The 24,721-nt window shown below is 41.5% G+C and overlaps 1 protein-coding gene across 1 annotated transcript in view; it reads right to left on the minus strand.

The window, feature by feature from the left end:
- Nucleotides 1–24,721, minus strand: part of papss1 (3'-phosphoadenosine 5'-phosphosulfate synthase 1) — a 95,727-nt gene that overhangs the window by 3,586 nt on the left and 67,420 nt on the right. The window contains exon 10 of the mRNA XM_073042500.1: nucleotides 10,974–11,242. Coding sequence (XP_072898601.1) covers nucleotides 10,974–11,242 — 269 coding nt within the window. The remainder of the gene's footprint in view (nucleotides 1–10,973; nucleotides 11,243–24,721) is intronic.

Genomic DNA, 24,721 nt, shown 5'->3' on the forward strand with positions numbered 1-24,721 from the left:
AGACAGTTGTGGAGGTCATTGGGTATATTTAAAGCGGAGATTGATAGGTTCTTGATTAGTAAGGGCATCAAAGGTTACAGGAAAGAAGTTGGAGAATGGAGTTGAGAGTGATAATAAATCAGTTATAATGGAATAGCGGAGCAGACTTGATGGGCCAAATGGCCTAATTCTGCTCCTACACCTTAATAGACCATTGGATAATTCCTCTGTCAATCAATCCTAGTGACTGCACTTCCTTCATTCAATATTTCAAAAAAATTGCTGCAACTTCTGTCTTAAGTGCAGTTTACTCTGTTGTTAAACAATTAATTTCTCAGTAGATTGTGTTCCATAAAATTCTTTCCAAAGTTTGGTTGGAATAGTTGGTGGTGTTAATACTGAGGAAGGTAGTCTTAGATACTAAATTGTTAAAAGGTCCAATTTTATCAGTATCAGACAGGATTTGGCAAGTGTGGATTGGGACTGGCTGATTTCTGGGAAAAGTGTAACTGATAAGTGGGAGGCCTTCAAAATTGAAAGTTTGAGAGTACAGAGTTAAAATGTTCCTTTTAGAATAAAAGACAATGATAACAGGTTTAGGCCCAGGTTTTCAAAAAAAAAGAGAGGTACATAGCAGGTATAGGCAGGAAGGAGCAAATCAGTTACCTGAGGAATGCAAAAGAACACTTAAGAACAAAATCAAGTAAGTTAAAAGAAGACATTAGGTTGCTCTGGCAGACAAGGTGAAGGAAAATCCCAAGCATTGTATTAAGATGTATTAAACCAGAGATATAGGAGCAGAATTAGGCCACCTGGGGCATCAAATCTGCTCCACATTTCATCATGGCTCTCAACCTCATTCTCCTGCCTTCTCCCTGTAATCCTTGACACCCTGATTAATCAAGAACCTATCAATCTCTGCTTTAAATATACTCAATGACTTGGCCTCGGCCTCCACAGCCACCTGTGGTAAGAATGATACAGATTCACCATCTTCAGGTTAAATAAATTCCTCATCTCTGTTCTAAATGGACGTCCCCTTCGTCTAAGGTTATGCTCTCTGGTCCTAGACTCACCTACTAAAGGAAACATCTTCCCTACATACCATCTATCTAGATATTACAATATTTGATAGGTTTCAATGAGATCCCATATGTTAACCTTTTCATTTTCAGAATCACTCTCGTGAACTCTCTGGACCCTTTCAATTGCCAGCCCATTGTTTCTTCAATAAAGAGCCCCAAACTGCTCACTATACTCCAAATGTGGTTTGACCAATACCTTATAAAGCTTCAGCATTACATCCTTGCTCTTATATTCTAGTCCTGTCAAAACAAATACTAAAATTGCATTTGCATTTGCCTTCTTTACCACTCCCAAAACCTGAAAATTAAACTTTAAGGAATCCTGCACAAAGATTCCCATGTCCCTTCTGATTTTTAAAATTTTATCTGTTTAGAAAATAGTCTACACTTTTATTCCTTTCACTAAAGTACATGACCATACACTTCCCTTACATTATATTCCATCTGCCACTTTTTTGCCCATTATCTCAATCTGTCCTTCTGCAGAATCCCTGTTCCCTTAACACTACTTACCCTTCTACCTATCTTCGTATCATCTGTAAAATTAGCACAAGGCCATCAATTCTGTCATCCAAATCATTCACATTCAACGTGAAAAGAAGCAGTCCCAACACTGTCCCATGCAGAACACCACTAGCCAAAGGCAGCTAACCAGAATAGGTCCCCTGTATTTCCCCCCTCCCCCTTTGCCTCCTGTCAGTCTACCAATCTTCTATCCATACTAGTATCTTTCTTGTAATACCATGGACTCTCATCTTGTTAAGCACCTTATCAAAGACATTCTGAAAATCCAAGTAAACAATATCCAGACTTTCCTTTGTCTATGTGGACTGTTGTATCCTCAAAGAGTTCTAAGAGATTTGTCAGGCAAGATTTCCTCGAGGAAACTGTGCTGACTTTGGCCCATTTTCTCATGTACCCCGAAACCTCATCCTTGATAACGGACTCTAACACCTTCCCAACCACTGAAGTCAGGCTAACTGGCCTGTAATTCCCTTTCTTCTACCTCCCTCCCTTCTTGAAGAGTAGGGTGACATTTCAATTTTCTATTCCTCCAGAACCATTCCACATTCTAGTGATTCGTGAAAAACCATTACTAACCTTCCACAACGTCTTCAGCCACCTCTTTCATAATCCTGAGGTACAGTGCATACGGACCAGGTGATTTATCTATCTTCAGACCTTTCATCTTCCCAAGCACCTCCTCATTAGTAATAGCAACAACACTCACTTCTGTCCTGCCATTCTTGAATTTCTCTAATAATGCTTGTGTCTTCTAGTGAAGAATGATGCAAAATATTTATTGTTCCTCTGCCATTTCCTCGTCCCCCATTACTACCTCTCCAGCAGCATTTTCCAGAGGTCCGATATTGACTCTCACCTCTCTTTTACTCTTCATGTATTTGAAATAAATAATTTTGGTATCCACTTTATATTTCTGGCTAGCATCCCTTCATAGTTTCTTTACTCTCCTTAAGGCTTTTATATTGCCTTCTGTTGGTTTTTAAAAGCTTCCTAATCCTCTAACTTTTGCTATATGGTATGCTCTCCCCTTTGTTTTTATGCTGTTTTTGACCTTCCATGTCAGCTACAGTTCCCTCATCCTCCCTTTAGAATACTTTATCTTTGGAATGTATCTATCTTGCACCTTCTGAATTGTCACCAGAAACTCTAGACATTGTTGTTCTGCCGTCATCCCTGATAGTGTCATCTTCCAATCATTCTTGGTCAGCTCCTCCCTCATGCCTCTGTAATTCCTTTGACTCCACTGTAATACTGATACATCTGACTTTAGTTTCTCCCTCAAACTGCAGGGTGGATTCTATCATAATATGATCACTGCTTCCTAAGGGTTCCTTGAGATTAAGCTCTCTAATCAAATTTGGTTCATTACACAACACCCAATCCAGAATTGCTTTTCCCCTAGTAGGCTGAACCATAAGCTGCTCTAAAAGCCAACTTATAGGCATTCTACAAATTCCCTCTTAGAATCCAGCACCAACCTGATTTTCTCCAATCTACCTGTATATTGAAATCCCACATGACTATCGTAGCATTGCCCCTTTCACATGCCTTTTCTACCTCCTGTTGTAATTGGTACCCCAAATCCTGACTACTGTTCTGAAGCCTGTATACAAAAGGGAAGGAGGACACTACTGTGACTGACAAGTGAAGTCAGAGTCAAAGTAAAAGCAAAAGAGAGAGCATACAAGGAAACCAGAGCTAGTGGGAAGATAGAGGATTGGGGAGCTTTTAAAAACTTGCAGAAGGAAACGAAGAAGGTCATTCAGAAGGAAAAGATGAATTATGAGAGGAAGCTGGCGACTAATATCAAAGAAGATATTAAAAGCTTTTTTAATTATATAAAGGGTAAAAGAGAGTCGAGGGTAGAGATAGGACCAATATAAAATGATGCTGGAAATATTGTAGTAAGAGATGCAGAGAGGGCAGAGGATCTGAATACGTAGTTTGCATCAGTCTTCACAGTGGAAGACATCTGCAGTATACCAGACATTCAAGAGTGTCAGGGAAGTGAGGTTTGTGCAATGAAAATTATGACTGAGAAGGTGCTCAGGAAGCTTAATGGTCTGAAGGTGGATAAATCTCCTGGACCTGATGGAATGCACCCTCGGGTTCTGAAGGAAGTAGCTGGAGAGATTGCGGTGGCATCGACAATGATCTTTCAATAATCCATAGATTCTGGCACTGTACTGAATGACTGGAAAATTGCAAATGGTACTCTGCTATTTAAGAAGGGTGGGAGGCAGCAGAAAGGAAATTATAGACCTTATAGAGCTTAACTTCAGAGGTTGGGAAGTTGTTGGAATCGAATGTTAGGGATGAGATTACGGAGTACCTGGAGGCACAGGCCAAGATAGGCCAAAGCCAGCATGGTTTCCTAGAAGGAAAATCCTGCCTGACAAAGCTACTGCAATACTTTGAGGAAACTACAAGCAGGGTAGACAAAGGAGATGCAGTAGACATGGTGTACTTGCATTTTCAGAAGGCTTTTGACAAGGTGCCACACATGAGGCTGCTTATCAAGATAAAAGCCCATGGAATTACAGGGAAGTTACTAGGTGGAGCATTGGCTGATCAGCAGAAAACAGAGTGAAAATAAAGGGATTCCATTCTGGCTGGCTGCCGGTTACCAGTGGGGTTCCACAGGGGTCAGTGTTGGGACCGCTGCTTTTTACGATGTATGTCAATGATTTGGACTACGGTATTAATGCATTTGTGGCTAAATTTGCTGATGATACAAAGATAGGTGGAGGAGTGGTTAGTGTTCAGGAAGCAGAGAGCCTGCAGAGAGACTTACATAGTCTAGGTGAATGGGCAAAGAAGTGGCAAATGAAATACAATGTTGGTCATGCACTTTGGTGGAAGAAATAAACAGCAGACTATTATTTAGATTGGGAGAGAATTCAAAATGCAGAGATGCAAAGGGACTTGGGAGTCCATGTGCAAGATACCCTAAAGGTTAACCTCCAGGTTGAATCCGTTGTGAAGAAGGTGAATGCAATATTGGCATTCATTTCTAAAGGTTTAGAATATAAGAGCAGGGATGTGATGTTGAGACTCTATAAGGCACTCGTGAGACCACACTTGGGAGTATTGTGTGCAGTTTTGGGCTCCTTCTTTTAGAAAGGATGTACTGATGTTGGAGAGGGTTTAGAGAAGATTCATGAGAATGATTCCAGGAATGAAAGGCTACCATCTGAGGAACGTCTGGCAGCACTTGGACTGTATTCCCTGGAGTTCAGGAGAATGAGGGGGGGATCTCATAGAAACATTCCGAATGTTATAAGGCCTGAACAGAATTAGATATGGAAAAGTTATTTCCCATGGTAGGGGAGTCTAGGACAAGAGGGCACAACTTCAAGATTAAAGGACGTCCTTTTAGAACTGAGATGCGGAGAAATTACTTTAGTCAGAGGGTGGTAAATCTCTGGAATTTGTTGCCACGAGGTTCCCCCTCGGGTTCAGATGCAAACCCTTTTTCTGCAGGTTATACCTTCCCCAGAAAAGATCCCAATAATCCAGAAAACCTGCCCATTACACCAATTCCTCAGCCAAGCATTCATCTGCCAAGTTATCCGATTCTTACCCTCACAGGCACGTGGCACAAACAGCAATCCAGAAATCACTACTGTGGAAGTCTTGCTTTTCAGCTTTCTACCCAATTCCCTATATTCTCTTCAGAACCTCCCCCCCATTTCCTACTTATGTTGTTAGTACCAATATGTACTATGACCTCCCCCTTTAGAATACTGTGGACCTTATTCATGACATCCCAGACCCTGGTATTTAGGAGGCAAAATACTATGCGGGTGTCTATCACATCCACAGAATCTTCTGTCTGCTCCCTTAACTATGGGATCCCCTATTACTATTGCACTCTTCTCCCACTTTCTTCTGAACCACAAAGACTGACACAGAGATCAGGTCACTGTGGTTTCCCCCTGTTAGGTTGCTTCTCTCAACAGAATCCAAAGCAGAATACTTATTATTGAAGGGAACAGCTACAGAGATACTCTGCACTGATTGTCTATTCCGTTTCTCCCTCCTGAAAGTTACCCAGCTACTGCTTCCTCCAACTTAGGGGTGAATACCTCCCTGTAGCTCCCATCTATCACCTCCACTGCTTAAGAGGGAACATACCACTAACACTAACCACTGACTCATTTTCAGCACACTAACTACATATTAACAGGAAAAAAAACTTAGTAGAAACTTACTTAGAACTATTGAACCCAGGACATGCCATCTCATTGCTACCATTGCTCAAGGAGTTGTTACAGGAACATGAAGACACACACTCAACGTTTCAAGAACAGCTTCTTCCCCTCCACCCTTGGATTTCTGAATGGACAATGAAACCCTGTACACTACTGTAACCTGGGAAAAACAGAGGCTGTTTGTTAACTGATAGTCTAAAACCAAACAACTGCAGAAGAAAATGCCTATTTGCTTTCCATTCTCTATGAGAAAACAGGATGTTGTGAAGGTAGTTCTGTTGAGTAAATGATGTCTGGAAATCACTGTCATGATTCTCCTGATGTAAGAAAGTGCTAGAATTAATAGTGTAGCTGTAAAATTCTAGTAGATTTGAGGCTGCTAGCCCTCTCACAACTGGTTCAAGTGTGATTTACTATTTGATTGAGCTTAGAATGTTTGTGTTGATATATCCATGCACAACATTTTTGACTAATTAAGCCAATGTGCTGGCCTTGTTATTGAATCTGCCTGTTATATCCCATTTCCAGAACAGTTTGTGGTACAGCCATCATTCTGCTGTCAAAGTTGTGGATACGACAGTTGCCACATCCTATATTGCTATTTTGTACAGATGGGAAATTGATTTGGTGTGCTTGACATTTGTAGTAACAAAACAGCATATTGAGAACAGGATATTTCACACCTAGAGAGCAATAATGTAGGAAGTTAACTTCATAGTTCCTGAGAGTGTATCCTTAATGGTTTTTGGGGATGGGTACAAAAATGCACATTGTAGTTATAATTACTGAAGCTTTAGAAACCGTTTATATATTACACAGACTGTATTACATTTATCCGTTGATCACAACCTACAGGATTGAGTATACATTTGTCCATTTCAAATTCTAGATCTGTAAAAAGAGCAGGCCTGAATTTTTATGCTTCTTTTCATTACCCCATTTCATAGCATGTTACTTTAAAAATATTGTATAGTTTCTATGTAATGTAAGAAACTGTGTACCCATAAACATTTTTTTATTGATAACTGCATTTTAGCCAGTGAGTGGGAGAAAAGTGGGACTTTAGCTGGGGAACACAACTGAGTATAAGTCTGGAAAATTGCAAATGTTAGCTCATTCTTCAAGAAAGGAGAGGCAGAAGAAAGGAAATTATAGGCCAATTAGTCTGACTTCAGTGGCTGGAAAGATGCTGGAGTCAATTGTTAAGGATGACCTCCCAGGGTACTTGGGGGCACATGATAAAACAGGCTGCAGTCAGCAAGGTTGATTGACAAATTGGTTTGTATTCTTGTAAGAAATAACAAGCAGGATAGACAAAGGGGAATTGGTTGATGTTGTGTACTTGGATTTTCAGAAGACCTTTGACAAGGCCCACACATGAGGCTGCAGAACAAGCTATGAGCCCATGATATCACTGGAAAGATTCTAGCATGAATAAAGCAGTGGGCAAAGAAGTGGCAGATGGAATACTGTTTCAGGAAGTGTCTGGTCGTGGTCTTTGGTAGAAGAAATTGGTTAACCATTTTCTAAACAGAGAGAAAATATATTTTAAAAAATGAGCTGCAAAGGGGCTTGGGAGTCCTCCTGTAGGATTCCCTGAAGGTTAATTTGCAAGTTGAGTCTGTGGTAAGGAAGGCAAATGTAACATTAGCATTCAATTCAAGGGAACTAGAATATAAAAGCAAGGATGTAATGCTGAGACATTATAAAGCACTGGTGAAGTCTCACTTGGATATTGTGAGCAGTTTTGGGCCCCTCATCTTAGAAAGGATGTGCTGAAACTGGACAGAGTTCAAAGGAGGTTCATGAAAATCATTCCAGCATTGAATGGCTTGTCATATGAAGAGTATTTGATGGCTCTGGACCTGTATTCACTAGAATTCAAAAGAATGAGGGGCGACTTAATTGAAACCTATCAAATGATGAAAGGTTGAATGGATGTGGAGAGGGATGCTTCTTATGCTGGGAGAGTCTAAGGCCAGAGGACACAGCCTCAGAATAGAGAGGTGTTCTTTAAGAACGGATATGAGGAGGAATTTCTTTAGCCAGAAAGTGATGAATCTGTTGAATTCTTTGCCACAGGCAGCTGTGGAGGCCAAGTATATTTAAGGCAGAGTTTGATGGATTCTTGATTGGTCAGGGCACGAAGGGATGCAGGGGAAGGCAGGAAATTGGGGCTGAGAGGAAAATTTGATCATCCACGATGAAATGGCAGAGCTGACTGAATAGGCCAAATGGCCTAATTCTGCTCCTACACCAGGGTAATTGATGAAGGTAGAGTTGTGGATGTTGTCTACATGGATTTTAGTAAGGTGTTTGACAAGGTCCCTCATGGAAGGCTCATCCAGAAAATGCATGGGATCCATGGCGAATTGAACGTTTAGATTCCGAACTGGTTTGCCTACAGAAGATAGCAGTGGTTGAAATGACTAGCTGGAGCTCTGTCATTAGTGGTGTTCTGCAGGGATTTGTACTGGGATATCTGCTGTTTGTGATGTATACAAGTGATCTGGATGAAATTGTAGATGGGTAGGTTACTAAGTTTGCAGAAAAGATAAAGATTGGTGGCATAGAAGACTGGCAAAGAATACAAAGGGGCGGAGGAATGGTAAATGGAATATAACCCAACCAAATATTAAGTGTTGCACCTTGGTAGGTCAAATGTAAACTGACAGCATACTACTAAGGGCAAGATCCTTAACAGTGTTGATGAGCAGAGGGACCTTGCATCCAAGTTCCTAGCTCCCTGAAAGTGGCTACACAGGTTGATAGGGTTATTAAGGCATATGACATGCTTGCCTTTATTAGTCGAGTCAGAGTTCAAATGTGAAAGTTACATTGCAGCTTCATACAACTCTAGTTAGGCTACATCTGAAGTACTGCATACAATTCGGATGAGGTTTATAAGATTACAAGAGGCATAGATAGACAATATCTTTTTCCAAGATTGAAATGTCTAATACCAGAAGGTATGGACTTAAAGTGAGAGGGGATAATTTCAAAGATGTGAGGATATGTTTTTACACAGAAAGTGTGGGTGCCTGGAAGGCACTGCCTGGGGTGGTGGTACAGACTTTTAAGAAATGCTTAGATACGCACATGAATGTGCAGAAAATAGAAGAGTATGAACATTCTGTAGGCAGAACAGATAAGTTTCGTTTACGATTTGATTACTAATTTACCTGGTTAGACACAACATTGAAGGCCACATGGCCTGTTCCTGTGCTGTACTGTTGTATGTTCTACGACTTAGATGTTGCTAAGCATCTATCTATAATCTCACAAATCAAAGAGATTATCTCAATTAGCAAATGCCTTTGAATTGGAACAGTATTGCAAAATAGCAATTAAAAAGAAAATGCTATTTCTATTGTTTAACCATTATTGGTTCCTTTTGCTACACACAAGGCCCTCTTTCCTTTGATAATCACTTACTGGGTATTTTTGGGGTTATTTGAAGTTGATCGCTCAGAACAATATCAAATATTGCAATCCAAGTGTTAAATGACTGGCTGTCTTGGCAATGAAGCCCAACAAATTTAAAAAACCATTCGACAACATTTTGGCAGAGGTTACCTTGGGATTTGATCATTGACTGAGTGCCCAAAACAAACAGCAGAATTTCAATGGCACGTACCTGATTACATTCATGTTCTCATGCATGGTCAAAAATTAATAATGTAATCAGTGAGATCATTGAAACTTTCTTTTTCTAGAAACTTATAATCATTGGTGTTATAACATCAACTAATCTAGAGAATGAATTCTGAATGATCCAGATTGCTTTCCCAAAGTACATTCACTAATTGGATTTAACTTGTTGAAACTTTGCAAAGTTCTTTAAAACAGTTATATAATTACTTCATTTCATATAATACCTGATGCAAATAAGTGGACAGCACTGCTGACCTCGTAACTCGTTAGAGACTGTTATGACATCAGAGACAGAGCAAATAACAGCAGCGAGTGGTGAGGAATTAGCTTGAAAAGTGCTGATTAGCTTTCTTTCCACTCCATACTAACATTGCACATTCCTTTGATGTGGCCAGTTTCACCTTAATTATTGTTGTTCCTCTTTTTAACAATGCCTGACATGGAACCACAGCAAATATACACTCAGTTGCCACTTTACCTGCTCATTAATGCAAATATCTAATCAGCCAATCATGTGGCAGCAACTCAATGCAGAAAAGCATGCAGAGATGATCAAGAGATTCAGTTGTTACTCAGACTAAACACCAGAACGAGGAAAAAATGTTATCGAGGTGACTTTTACCGTGGAATATTTGTTGGTGCCAGATGGGGTGGTTTGAATACTCATGAATTACTGATCGCCTGGAATTTTCTTGCATCAGTCGTTACAATCAAATTTGCAGTGAATGATACGAAAAATAAAACACATCCAGTGAGTGGCAGTTCTGGGTCAAAAGTGCTTTGTTAATAAGAGCGGTCAGAGCAGGATGACCAGGCTGGTTCAAGCTTGACAGAAAGGTAACAATAACTCAAATAACTATGTGTTACAACAATGGTGTGCAGAACACCATACTGGGCTCCACTCCTGTATCTAATAAAGTGGCTGTGAGTATATAACAAAAGGAAGCCCACTGTCAACAAGAATGGCCACTCTAACATCAGCACAAAATCTATAATCCTGATAATAACTCTTCAAAGAACACATCCAAGTTTTTTTTTGAGATGAAGGTATCTGCCTCTACCACCATTTCAGGCAGCATTCTCCAGTACCCTCCTATCCAGATGGATATATTTTATCTTTCCACATTTTGAGAATTATTAGTGCTTTAACAAGGGTAATTTGTTTCTTTTAACCCTTTAGGGCCACAGAGAAAAATATTAGTGTCTAATTTGATCATTCTTTCAAAGATCCAATCCAGCACAATGAGCCAATAGGGCTGCTATGCTGTGGGATTCTATGATGTTTTAAATATATATATATATTTTAAAAAATCTTGTGTTTTTAGTAACTTGTTTGGGACCGAGAATTTACTGGCATATAGTATACAATGCATGTCAATTCAAATGACCAATCAATTTGAAAAAGGTTGCTGAATAAAAGGCAAGATATTAATTTGATTTTATACCGTTTACTGCAGTAAAAAAGATTAATCAATAAAAACCCGAGATACAGGAGAGAGTGAAGGACAAGAATCACCTCAGTTGGTCCAGCATACATCATAGGAGAAGGAAAGATGGCCACAACAGTAGATTCTTGTTTAAGAACTCCCTCCTCCAACACAGCAGCATGTTGCTTCATTCGCCATATTAAAGGCACATCATCGTCTTTTGTCCAGCCGCCTAATGGATGAAGAAGGAGAACTGGACGTCTGTAGCCACGGTCAATCAATCGCTGAAAGGTATCCTGCATCAGTAGAGCATGCCCATTGTGCACTGGGTTGCGTAGCTGAAATGCAAAGACAGCATCTGGAGGGTGGAAACAATTAGGGCATATTTATCTAACTAGAAAAGATCTATTTTAGAAATATTTTAATTGCCATTACTGCCACTCCTTGGAAAAAATGTCTCCAAGGTGGTCCACAACCCAAAGCAATTGCTTAAGCTTTCTGTACAATATGCAATGCACATCATGCACAAAAATCTCGAGTTTCCTATTTAACTACACTTAAAAAAAGCACAGAAGAGTATCAGTGCAAAAGAATACATCACTTTAAGGACAAGCTGCATTCAGTTTCTGCAGCCTTCTGCAATAATTTTTAAAGCACTGTATTAGAAACCTGATCCATCTAGAAGACCAACCATGACCACAGGGTTGAATAATCAGCACTAAGAATGCCCAGCAATTACACTTTTTTTGTGGACTTGGAAGTGGTTGTAAAAATTCAGCTGGATCTTTTGAACACAAGTCTCTAAGACTATGCCCTGGATTATTTCAACTTTGTAAAAAATATATATAGACAACTGCTAACACTGCTAACAACACTACATCTAGTTAGGAAGTGGTTATTATACTTTACTAAACAAGTAATTTTGGTATGGATGATGGATTATCGCTTTCAGCTTAAATATTTTCTGAAGAACTGATTTTCATCTGTATTAGGCAAAGTTAGGGAATATTGCAGAGTGAGAAATCACGGAGAGAGCTGGAGACAGTTCACTGTGGACTTTACACATCAGGTTTAAAAAGTAATCGGTACCTGTCGGGCCTTGTCTGCAGAGCGAGAGATTGCTTAAATTATTAGCAACTTAGCATGGGCCAATAAAAAGAAGCGAGGTGTAAGCAGAGCAGCTACTGTGTGAGTGGACCAGTGTTAGAATGCTCAGGCTTCGGCAAGAACAGGTAGAGGTCAAGGGTGCCGAGTCATTTGGAATCATTTAGTTGATTGTAGAACTTAACCTTAGTTAGTAAGAGCCAAAGGTATAACAAGTGTAGATAAGATGGGAGTTAAGGCAGTGGAAGCTCCTCCTGTAAAATATTTAGATTGCAGGATACCCAACAGTCTCCCTGATGAATACATCTGCAGGAAGTGCACCCAAACTCTCTCCTGACTGACAGGGTAAGGAACCAGAGCTGGAGCTGGATGTGCTCTGGACCATCTAGCAGGCTGAAATCCTCAGATGAGGCTTTTACTGAGGTGGTCAAACTCAGAATGCAGGCTTCTGGTAGAAGATGGGTGACTACGAGAAGGAAGGGGAGTAAGCAGTCAGTGCAGGGTTCCCTTGTGGCCATTCTCCTCAGCAACAAGAATACTCCTTTGGATACTGCTGGGGGTGGGAGATAATCTATCAGGTCACAGCAGCAACTAGACCAGTAGGCAGGGAAGGGTAAAGGCAGGTAGAGTGATAGGAATAGGAGACTCGATAGGAGAATGAACAGGAGATTTTGAGGCCGTGAAAGATAAGTCAGGGTGGTGTGATACCTCCCAGATGCTAGGGTCCAGGATGCCTTAGAGTGGCTGCAGAATACTCTTTAAAAGGGACGGTGAGCAGCCTAAGGTCATGGTGCACGTTCACACTAATGTCCACAAGACCATGAGACAAAGGAGCAGAATTAGGCATTCGGCTCATTGAGTCTGCTCTGGCTTTTCATCATGGCTGATCCATTTCCCTCTCAGTTCCAACCTTCTGCTTTCTCACCGTAACCCTTCATGCCCTGACTAATTGAGAACCTAACAACCTCTGCTTTAAATATGCCCAATGACTTGGCCTCCACAGATGCCTGTGGCAATGAATTCCACAAATTCACCACCCTCTTGCTAAAGAAATTCCTCATATCTGTTCTATATGGATACTCCTCTATTCTGAAGCTGTGCCCACTGGTCCTAGATTCCCCCAACATAAGAAACATCCGCTCTATCAAGATCTTGCAACATTTGACAGGTGTCAATGAGATCCTCCCTTATTCTTCTGATTTCCAGTGAGTACAAGCCCAGAGAAAAAAACTGAATTAAAGTAAATGTCTATTAAATAGTTAAGTTAAAATACGCAGTGCAAAAAAAGAACAATAAAAAAGTAGGGAGGTAGTGTTCATGGGTTCAATGTCCATTTAGAAATCGGATAGCAGAGGGGAAGACGCTGCTCCTGAATCGCCGAGTGTCTGACTTCAGGCTTCTGTACCTCCTTTTTGATGGTAACAATGAGAAGAGGGCATGTCTAGGGTTCATTCCCGGAATCATTCTTGTGCACAGCCTCTGCACACTCTCCAATGTCAGCACATTTTTTTTCTTCGATAAGGGGCCCAAAATTGCTCACAATACTCTAAGTGAGGCCTCCCTAGTGTCTTATAAAGCCTCAACATTACATCCTTGCTTATATATCCTAGTCCGCTCAAAATGAACGCTAACATTATATTTGCCTTCCTCACCGCCGACTCAATCTGCACAGGTAGAAAGAAGTGATCCTGAACTGTGTGTATATGGAGTTAGGGAAGAGAATAAAGAGTAGGACCTCCAAGGTAGTAACCTCTGAATTACTCCCAGTCTACGTACTCCACAGAGCAGGAATACAATAACAGTACAAATTAGTAAGTGGCTGAGGAACTGGTGGCAGAGAGCATGGTTTCAGGTTCTCGGATGATTGGAACCTTTTCTGGGGCAGGGCTGACCTGTACAAGGACAGGAATGGATGCTTAATATCCCAGGGTTTCTATGTTTTAGAAAAGGTAGAGAAGGGGGTTAAAGAGGTGGTTATCAAGGTGGTGCACTACAATTTAGGCACAATATCACAGCCGCACTCAGAGAGGGCATTTGTTTGGATGCACACGATGTGGGTGAGGTCCTTAATGAGCACTTTATATCAGAATTTACCAAGCGGAAGGATGTGGAGAACAGGGAGATCAGAGCCAAGCGTATTCATATGCTAGGGCATTTCAAGGTAAAGGAGGTCGTGTTAAGTGGGCAAGTCCCTAGTGCCTGATGGGATATACCCCAGGTTATTGAGAGAAACAAGAGACTGCTGGGACCTTGACCAATATCTTCATATTCTCTCTAGCCATAGGCAAGGCCCTGGAGGTCTGGCAAGTAACTAATGTTCCATTATTCAAGAAGGGAACCAGATATATACTGGAGCCTACAGACCTGTGAGTCTCACATCAGCGATAGGGAAGTTACCGGAGAGAATAGGATTTAGGAGCACTTGTAAAACCAGGGCCTAATTAGGGAGATCCAGCATGGCTTTGTGTGGGGCAAGTCATGTCTTACTAACCTGATTAAGTATTTTGACGAGGTTACAAGGGTAATTGATAAAAGTAGAGCTGTGGGCATTGTCTACATAGATTTTAGTAAGGTGTATAACAAGGTCCCTCAAAGGAAGCTCATCCAGAAGGTCCACGTGATTCATGGTGAATAAACTGTTTGGATTCAGAATTGGCTTGCCCCTAGAAGGGAGAGGGTAGTGGAAGGGACTTATTCTAGCTGGTGGTCTGTCATTAGTGGTGTTCTACAGGGATCTGTACAGGGAAATCTGCTGTTTGCGACATAGCTAAGTGACCTGGATGAAAATGGAGATAAGTGGGATAGTAAGTTTGCAGATGATACTAAGACTGGTGGTGTTATGGATAGCGTAAAAGCTGGCAAAGAATACAAAAGGAAATAGATCAATTGCACATTTGGGAGCAGAAATGAAAAAGGAATTTAACCCAACCCAAAGTGAAGTGTTCCACCTTGCTAGGTCAAATGCAAGGAGACAGTATACTGTTATGGGCAAGATCCATAACAGTGTTGATGAGCAGAGGCACCTTGGGGCCCAGGTTTGTAGCTCCCTGAAAGTGGTACATAAGAAGGCAAATGGCATGCTTGCCTTTATTAGTTGAGGCATAGAGTTCAAAAGTCACTAAGTTAGTCTTCATAAAACTCTAGTTAGGCTGCATCTAGAGTATTGCATACAGTTCTGGTGGCCCCTATTATAGGAAGGATGTCAAGGATTTGGAGAGGGTGCAGAAGAGGTTTACATGTGCTATAAAGAGAAGTCAGATAAATTTCTGTTGTTTTGTTTGGAGATACTATGGCTGAGGGGAGATCTAATAGAGGTTTGTAAGGACAAGAGGCACAGACAGAGTAAACAGACAATATCTTTTTCCAAGGGTTGAAGTGTCTAATACATGCATTTAAGGTGAGAAGTGGTAATTTCAAAGGAGTTGTGAGGGGCAAGTTTGTTTGCTGGAATGCCTGGGGTGGTAGTAGAGGTAGAAACATTAGAAACTCTACAGAAGTTTAGATAGGCACATGAATGTGAGGAAAATGGAAGAATATAGGCAGCCACTATTTCTTTTAAATTGAGAGTTGTTTGTTTTTAATTCAGTTGTAACTTAGATATCATTCTAAATAACTGAGATATTATTTTAAATTTAGTTGTTTTCAGTAATTGAAATGCCAGTATATTACACCTCAAGATACAAGAAATTGTGTGAGCCAGAAATATTGACAGTTTTAATCTGAAGAAAAAAATCAATCCCCATTCATTTTATACTATACCATTAGAAAGAACATCCTGCATGTTGTTATTCTTTAGGTTATTTTAGAGGGCATTTTAAGAGTCAATGACATGGACAGAGTCCGACATCAGACACAGGATAGATTGCGTACAGATGGCAGATTTCCTTCTCTGAAAACCTTGAACAATCCTGATGGAATTTTTTGCAACAATTGATAGGCCTTGTGGTCATTTTACTAAAACCAGTGGCTGCCCCGAATTATTAAGTAAATTTAATTTTCACGTGCTAAGTTAGAACGTGGTCTCTGGATTGTTGGTCCAGACTCTGGATATTAGTTTGCAATTGAAATACTGCATCACCACCATATCCAAAAGCAAAGCAGTAAATACTAGAAATCTGAAATAACACACTGGAATAAATCAGTAGGCCAGGCAGAATAATGTGGTGATACAAATAGAATTAATGTTTCAGGACAATGATATTTTGTTATGAACATGTTCAATTGATAGCTATGTATGACAGGATTGCAGAAATTTGATCTTCTTCAATAGCTGTGGGATTTCATACTCTGTTGAATACTACAGATTATTTTCACTGTTCAGTGTGAAAAGGGGGGTTTCTTCTTTTTCTTTGTTACTGCGTATGTTAATCAAAATGGCTTCTTTGTTTTGTTAAAAGTAGGAATGCTTCTTTGTAGCGAGAGAGTGCTGGAAGCTTGTTTGGGTTAAAATTTACTGATAACGAGAATTGTATTCCTTTGTAAACCAATTGGGATTAATGTTGTTCTTTCTTCTGAGTCTGTAATCTATTGTTGGCGGGCTTTTGGGGAGATCGGCACGAGGGGAGACGAAGATAGATGTGTTTGGTTGACCGCTTTGGGTGGTCCTGAGCTGCGAGTCGAAGAGTTCAGAGGGGATCAAATGGTGGCCAGAAGGCTTCAGTAATTGAGCTCCAACAGTTGTGCAAGAAATGGTTTGGACTTCGATAAGTTTGGCGCCTTTTCTTTATTTTCTTTTCCTTCGTGTAGAAACGTGGAAAATAGGTGCAGGAGTAGGACATTCAGCCCTTCAAGCCTGCACCGCCATTCAGTATGATCATGGCTGATTATCCAACTCAGAACCCTGTACCTGCTTTCTCTCCATACCCCCTGATCCCTTTAGCCACAAGTGGTATATCTAACTTCCTCTTAAATATAGTCAATAAACCAGCCTCAACTGTTACCTGTGGCAGAGAATTCCACAGATTCACCACTCTCTGTGTGAAGAAGTTTTTCCTCATCTTGGTCCTAAAAGGCTTCCCCTTTATCCTTAAACTGTGACCCCTCGTTCTGGACTTCCCCAACATCGGAAACAATCTTGCTGCATCTAGCCTGTCCAATCCCTTTAGAATTTTATACGTTTCAATAAGATCCCCCCCTCAATCTTCTAAATTCCAGTGAGTATAAGCCTAGTCGATCCAGTCTTTATGAAAGTCCTGCCATTCCAGGAATCAATCTGGTGAACCTTCTCTGTACTCCCTCTGTGGCAAGAATGTCTTTCCTCAGATTAGGGGGCCAAAACTGCACACAATATTCTAGGTGTGGTCTCACCAAGGCCTTGTACAACTGCAGTAGAACCTCCCTGCTCCTGTACTCAAATCCTTTTGCTATGAATGCCAACATACCATTTGCCTTTTTCACTGCCTGCTGTACCTGCATGCCCACCTTCAATGACTGGTGTACAATGACACCCAGGTCTCGTTGCATCTCCCCTTTTCCTAATCGGCCACTGTTCAGATAATAATCTGTTTTCCTGTTCTTGCAGCCAAAGTGGATAACCTCACATTTATCCACATTAAATTGCATCTGCCATGAATTTGCCCACTCACCTAACCTATCCAAGTCACCCTGCATCCTCTTAGCATCCTCCTCACAGCTAACACCACCGCCCAGCTTCGTGTCATCCGCAAACTTGGAGATACTGCATTTAATTCCCTCGTCTAAATCATTAATATATATTGTAAACAACTGGGGTCCCAGCACTGAGCCTTGCGGTACTCCACTAGTCACTGCCTGCCATTTTGAAAAGGTCCCATTCACTCCCACTCTTTGCTTCCTGTCTGCCAATCAATTCTCTATTCACATCAATACCATACCCCCAATACCATGTGCTTTAAGTTTGCACACGAATCTCCTGTGTGGGACCTTGTCAAAAGCCTTTTGAAAATCTAAATATACCACATTCACTGGCTCTCCCCTATCCACTCTACTAGTTACATCTTCAAAAAATTCTATAAGATTCGTCAGACATGATTTTCCTTTCACAAATCCATGCTGACTTTGTCCGATGATTTCACCTCTTTCCAAATGTGCTGTTATCACATCTTTGATAACCGACTCTAGCATTTTCCCCACCACCGATGTCAGACTAACTGGTCTATAATTCCCCGGTTTCTCTCTCCCTCCTTTTTTAAAAAGTGGGGTTACATTAGCCACCCTCCAATCCTCAGGAACTAATCCAGAATCTAACGAGTTTTGAAAAATTATCACTAATGCATCCACTATTTCTTGGGCTACTTCCTTAAGCACTCTGGGATGCAGACCATCTGACCCTGGGGATTTATCTGCCTTTAATCCCTTCAATTTACCTAACACCACTTCCCTACTAACATGTATTTCCCTCAGTTCCTCCAACTCACTAGACCTCGGTCCCTTACTATTTCCGGAAGATTATTTATGTCCTCCTTAGCGAAGACAGAACCAAAGTAGTTATTCAATTGGTCTGCCATGTCTTTGTTCCCCATGATCAATTCACCTGTTTCTGACTGTAAAGGACCTACATTTGTCTTGACCAATCTTTTTCTTTTCACGTATCTATAAAAGCTTTTACAGTCAGTTTTTATGTTCCCTGCCAGCTTTCTCTCATAGTCTTTTTTCCCTTTCCTAATTAAGCCCTTTGTCCTCCTCTGCTGGTCTCTGAATTTCTCCCAGTCCTCAGGTGTGTAGCTTTTTTTTGCTAATTTATATGTTTCTTCTTTGGACTTGATACTATCCCTAATTTCCCTTGTCAGCCACGGGTGCACTACTTCCCTGGTTTATTCTTTTGCCAAACTGGGATGAACAATTGTTGTAGTTCATCCATGCGATCTTTAAATGCTTGCCATTGCATATCCACCATCAACCCTTTAAGTATCATTTGCCAGTCTATCTTAGCTAATTCATGTCTCATACCTTCAAAGTTACCCTTCTTTAAGTTCAGAACCTTTGTTTCTGAATTAACTATGTCACTCTCCATCTTAATGAAGAATTCCACCATATTATGGTCACTCTTACCCAAGGGGCCTCGCACGACAAGATTGCTAACTAACCCTTCCTCATTGCTCAATACCCAATCTAGAATGGCCTGCTCTCTAGTTGGTTCCTCGACATGTTGGTTCAGAAAACCATCCCGCATACATTCCAAGAAATCCACTTCCTCAGCACCCTTACCAATTTGGTTCACCCAATCTATATGTAGATTGAAGTCACCCATTAACTCTACTGTTCCTTTATGGCACACATTTCTAATTTCTTGTTTAATGCCATCCCCAACCTCACTACTACTGTTAGGTGGCCTGTACACAACTCCCACCAGCGTTTTCTGCCCCTTAGTGTTATGCAGCTCTACCCATATCGATTCCACATCCTCCAGGCTAATGTCCTTCCTTTCTATTGCGTTAATCTCCTCTCTAACCAGCAATGCTACTCCACCTCCTTTTCTTTCCTGTCTATCCCTCCTGAATATTGAATATCCCTGGATGTTGAGCTCCCATCCTTGGTCACCCTGGAGCCATGTCTCTGTGATCCCAACTATATGATATTCATTAATAACTATCTGCACATTCAATTCATCCACCTTGTTACGAATGCTCCTCGCATTGACACACAAAGCCTTCAGGCTTGTTTTTACGACACTCTTAGCCCTTATACAATTATGTTGAAAAGTGGCTCTTTTTGCTTTTTGCCCTGGATTTGCCTGCCTGCTACTTTTACTTTTCACCTTACTACTTTTTGCTTCTACCCTCATTTTACACCCCTCTGTTTCTCTGCACTTGTTCTCATCCCCCTGCCACATTAGTTTAAAGTCTCCTGAACAGCAGTAGCAAACGCTCCCCCTAGGACATTGGTTCCAGTCCAGCCCAGGTGCAGACCGTCCTGTTTATACAGGTCCCACCTCCCCCAGAACTGGTTCCAATGCCCCAGAAATTTGAACCCCTCCCCCTTGCACCATTTTTCAAGCCACGTATTCATCTGAAATATCCTCCTATTTCTACTCTGACTAGCACGTGACACTGGTAGTAATCCAGAGATTATTACCTTTGTGATCTTACTTTTTAGTTTATCTCCTAACTCCCTAAATTCACCTTGTAGGACCTCATCCCATTTTTTACCTATATCGTTGGTACCTATGTGCACCACGACCACTGGCTGTTCACCCTCTCATTCCAGAATGTCCTGCAGCCGCTCAGAGACATCCTTGACCCTTGCACCAGGGAGACAACATACCATCCTGGAGTCTCGTTTGCGGCCGCAGAAATGCCTATCTATTCCCCTTACAATTGAATCCCCTATCACTATAGCTCTCCCACTCCTTTTCCTTCCCTCCTGTGCCGCAGAGCCACCCATGGTGCAATGAACTTGACTGCTGCTGCCTTCCCCTGATGAGACATCTCCCCCAACAGTATCCAAAACAGTATATCTGTTTAGGAGGGAGATGACCCCAGGGGACTCCTGCACTACCTGCCTAAGGTAGTGCATGTCCTGTATCTAATGTATACTGTATCATTATTAATTACTTATAGTAATCTTTATAAACTGTAATCATTTAATCACATATGGTGTCCTGTTTGTTCTTTGGCGAGGCGGGGACATCACACAGCATCCACACAAGCTGATTACCCAGTTTGGCGGGGCTGAAGGCTGCTCCCCCTAGACGAGAACGAGCTGAGCGAGCCTGAGGCGACCCAGGGGGTTACAAGTGTGCATGCAGCTTTAGGTAGATTTGATGCTGCTCCCATAAGGACTCCCCACATCCCTCATGGAACTAAGGTTGAGAGCCTATCTGGATCATTGAGTTAGATCGAAGAATATTAAGATGTCGACTGTGGCACAGTACATCTCTGCTGCTGCTCATGGATACTCCATCCTGAGCTGTCAGATTTTCTCCAGGTCTATCCCATAAAGCTGCCAGATACAGTAAGAAGGGACAGCAACTGTATTCTTTACCAATGTTGCCATGGACAGGTGTGCCTGCTGCAGGTAGAATGACATGGAAATAATCCAGTAGATTTTCCTCAATATACACACCTATGTCAGGATACTGTTTATTGTCTACAGCTCAGCATTTAGCACAAACATTCCTATAGATCAAAAAGCTCCAAACTTGGGCCCCTGTAGCCCCCTCTGCAACTGGGTCCTCATCTTCCTAATAGGAAAACCACAATCTGTGCAGATGGGAAATAACCTCACCTTACTGATAATTAACACTGGTGCACCTCAGGGAGCTCCCTCTACACCCATGACAATGTGGCAAGGCACAGATCAAATGCCATCCATAAATTTGCTGATGACAATTATTTTGCCGGAATTTCAGGTAGTGACAGAAGTGCAAGATATCAGCTAGTTGAGTGGTATCACAGCAACAACCTTGCATTCAACATCAGTAAGACCAAAGAACTGATTATGGATTCAGAAAAGGCAAGATGAGGGAACACACACCGGTCCTCGGAGGGATACAAAGTGGAAAGACTGAGCAATTTCAAGTTTCTGGTGTCAAGTATCTCTGAGGATCTATCCTGGGCCTAACAAATTGATGCAGCTACAAAGAGGACATCACAGTGGCTATATTTCATTAGGAGTTTGAGGAGATTTGGTATGTCACTAAAGACACTTGCAAATTTCTACAGATGTACTGTGGAGAGCTCCCTAAATAGCTACATCATCACATGGTATGGTGGGCCAGGGGACGAAGCTACTGCGTAGGATTGAATAAGCTGCAGAGAGCTGTAAATGAGCTTTCATCATGGGCACTAGCCTTTGTAGTATTTAGGACATCTTCAAGGAGTGATGCCTCAAAAAGGTGGCAATGACCATTAAGGACCCCATCACCCAGGACATGCCTCATTCTCATTGCTACCATCAGGGAGGTGGTACAGGAGCCTGAATGCACATATTCAATGATTCAGAATAAGCTCTTTCCTCTCTTCCATCTGATTTCTGAATGAACATTGAACCCATGAAAACTACCTCACTACTTTTTTAATTTTTATTTTTGCACTGCTTTTTCAATCTAACATATGTTGTTGTTGTTAAGTGCCATTGAGTCGTCGTCGACTTATGGCACCCCTATGGATAGTTGCCCTAAATGAGTTTTGAACCTTGCAAAGGCAGGTCATAGTTGATACAGTAACATTGCGTTCATAGCTGTCCTTATTGTGTCCACCCATCCAATTAGTAGCCTTCCTCTCTTCCGCTGGCCTTCCACCTTGCCAAGCATATCCTTTTCCAGGGAGCTGTTTTTTTTTTGCATGATGTACCCAAAGTACAATAGGCAGAGTCTTGTCATTTAAGCCTACAGAGAGATGCCTTGGTTTGACCATTGATTAGTTTGTTCTGTGACAGGTCCATGAGATGTGTAGTGTTTCTCTCCAGCACCACACTTCAAAGGCATAAATATGCTTCCTATCATTTTTTACCATCCAACATTCGCACCCATATAGTGTCATTGAAAACCCCATTGCCTGTACAAATCAAGTCTTTGTACGTAGAGATAGATTCATGTTCCTGAAGATCTTCTCTAAATCCTTCACGACTGATCTGTCAAGTGTGATTTTTCATTGGGACTTCTTGACTGCTTACTGCTTCAGTGTTAATCATTGATCCACGCAAGTTGAAACTGTCAGCCACTTCAATTTCCACTCCATAGAGATTGAAATTGGTTGTGCTGCCAGTAGTCACTATTAGTCTTCTTTTTGAAGCTATGTTCCTTGATGTTGGTTTGCAGTTCCTTCAGGTCATCTTCAGTTTCAGCCGGTATTGTCTTGTCATCAGCATAACGAAGGTATTGATGACTCCGTCACCAATTCTCACCCCTCGATTCCCTTGCTTCTCTGAAGATTTGTTCGGCATACAAATTAAACAGGCAAGGAATGAAAATACAGCCTTGTCATATCCTTTACAGATGCTGAGCCATTCTGTTTCTCTATATATACACAAATTATTTTTCTATTGTTATGTATTGCATTATACTGCTGCCAGAGACAGCAAATTTCATAACATTTGCTAGTGATATTAAACTTGATTCTGATTCTACTTATGGCAATTTGCTCACTGATTGGTACAGAAATGGTGGGACAGCAAAATCCTTTAGGAACTTGCCAGCTTACTCGATGGTATTGCTGCTTAGTTTCTACTGGATGTCTCCTGCCCTGCGACATTATGTCCTTGCTACTTTCATTGCTTCACACAGAGCTATTCATTGACATGGCGGCCAGCACACCCACTCATCAGCTGAGAAGACTTAGCAGCATGAGACCTCATGGTCTTCAGTCAGTATTGAGGAAGCATTGGGATACTCCCTCCTGCCTGTATACCACTTTGCTGGCTCTTCTGTCCTGCTGGTGGGACAGGATGTTGGCAGGGCTTCTGCTGTAAGTGTCACTTAGTATGTACACTATCAGTCTGAATGACTGCGTCAGCCTACTGCCCGGGTAGTCTGTGAAACAGTTCTCCCAAACCATTTCCCAGATGTCCAAATTCAGAGTCTAGGTTGATGCTAGGAAGTCTTTCCAGTTTTTGCATTTACCCATTTAACACAGCAGTTCTGAGTGGTATGATGGGCCATTTCAGAGGACAACTTAAGAGCCAAACACATTTCTTTCAAGGTGAGTCATACTTAGAGCTATCTGGGCAAGTGTGGCACTTTCCTCCCTTGAAAACGGCCATCAGTATTGAAACGACTCGTGGTTTTTTTTAAAATTCCGGATTATTAATTTAATTCAAATTTGAAAGCATGTCTCCAGACTTGCAGTCTAGAAGGCTCACCACTCCATCAATACCATACCATATTCCAGTTATGTTTGATTAAAACAACATGTAATTTATGGATAAATTGAAAACCCAGTTCTCTTTTACATTGTCTTTGCATTGGTGTTCAACCTAAAATGCAACTGCTGTTCAAATCCATTCTCTTCAGGCACTTCAAATAGATCCTTGCTCTATTTCCTTGCACTTTCATTACTATATTTATGGAAATGACCTTTATAGAGTGGATGTGGGGAGGATGTTTCCTATGGTGGGAGAATCTAAGACCAGAGGACACAGCCTCAAAATATAGGGGCGTCCTTTTAGAATGGAGATGAGGAGTAATTTCTTTAGCCAGAGAGGTTAATCTGTGGAATTCACTGCCATAGGCAGCTGTGGAGGCCAAGTCTTTATGTATATTTAAGGCAGTGGCTAGTAAATTGATTAGTGAAGGCATGGGGAGGCGGCTACAGATTGGGGCTGAGGAAAAATGGATCAGCCATGATGAAATGACAGTGTAGACTCAATGAGCCAAATGGCCTAATTCTGTTCTTACATGTTATGGTCTAATACACACCTACTGCACTGAGAATGGGTCCAGAGTTAGTGGTAGGCTTCTTGTGACAGATGTGGGAATTTCGGAGATCTCCAGTCACCCTGATAAATACACCTGCACAAAATGCACCAAACTTCAGCTCCTTAGAGACAGTGGGAAGGAACTGGAGCTGCAGTTGGATGACCTTTGGCTCATAAGGTGATGGATCAGAGCTACAGGGAAGTTGTCACTCCGAAGTTGAAGAAGGCAGGTACCTGTGTGACTGTCAGGATAGGGGAAGGGAATAGGCAGACCGTGCAGAGATCCACTGTGGCTGTTCCCCTCAATAATCCCACTTTGGATACTGTTGGGGGTACACCCTACCAGGGGGAAGCCTCAACAACATGATCTCTGACACTGACTCTGTCTTTGGTAGTAAGG

This window comes from Hemitrygon akajei, chromosome 4 (genome assembly GCF_048418815.1).
Source record: "Hemitrygon akajei chromosome 4, sHemAka1.3, whole genome shotgun sequence".
Lineage (NCBI taxonomy): Eukaryota > Metazoa > Chordata > Chondrichthyes > Myliobatiformes > Dasyatidae > Hemitrygon > Hemitrygon akajei.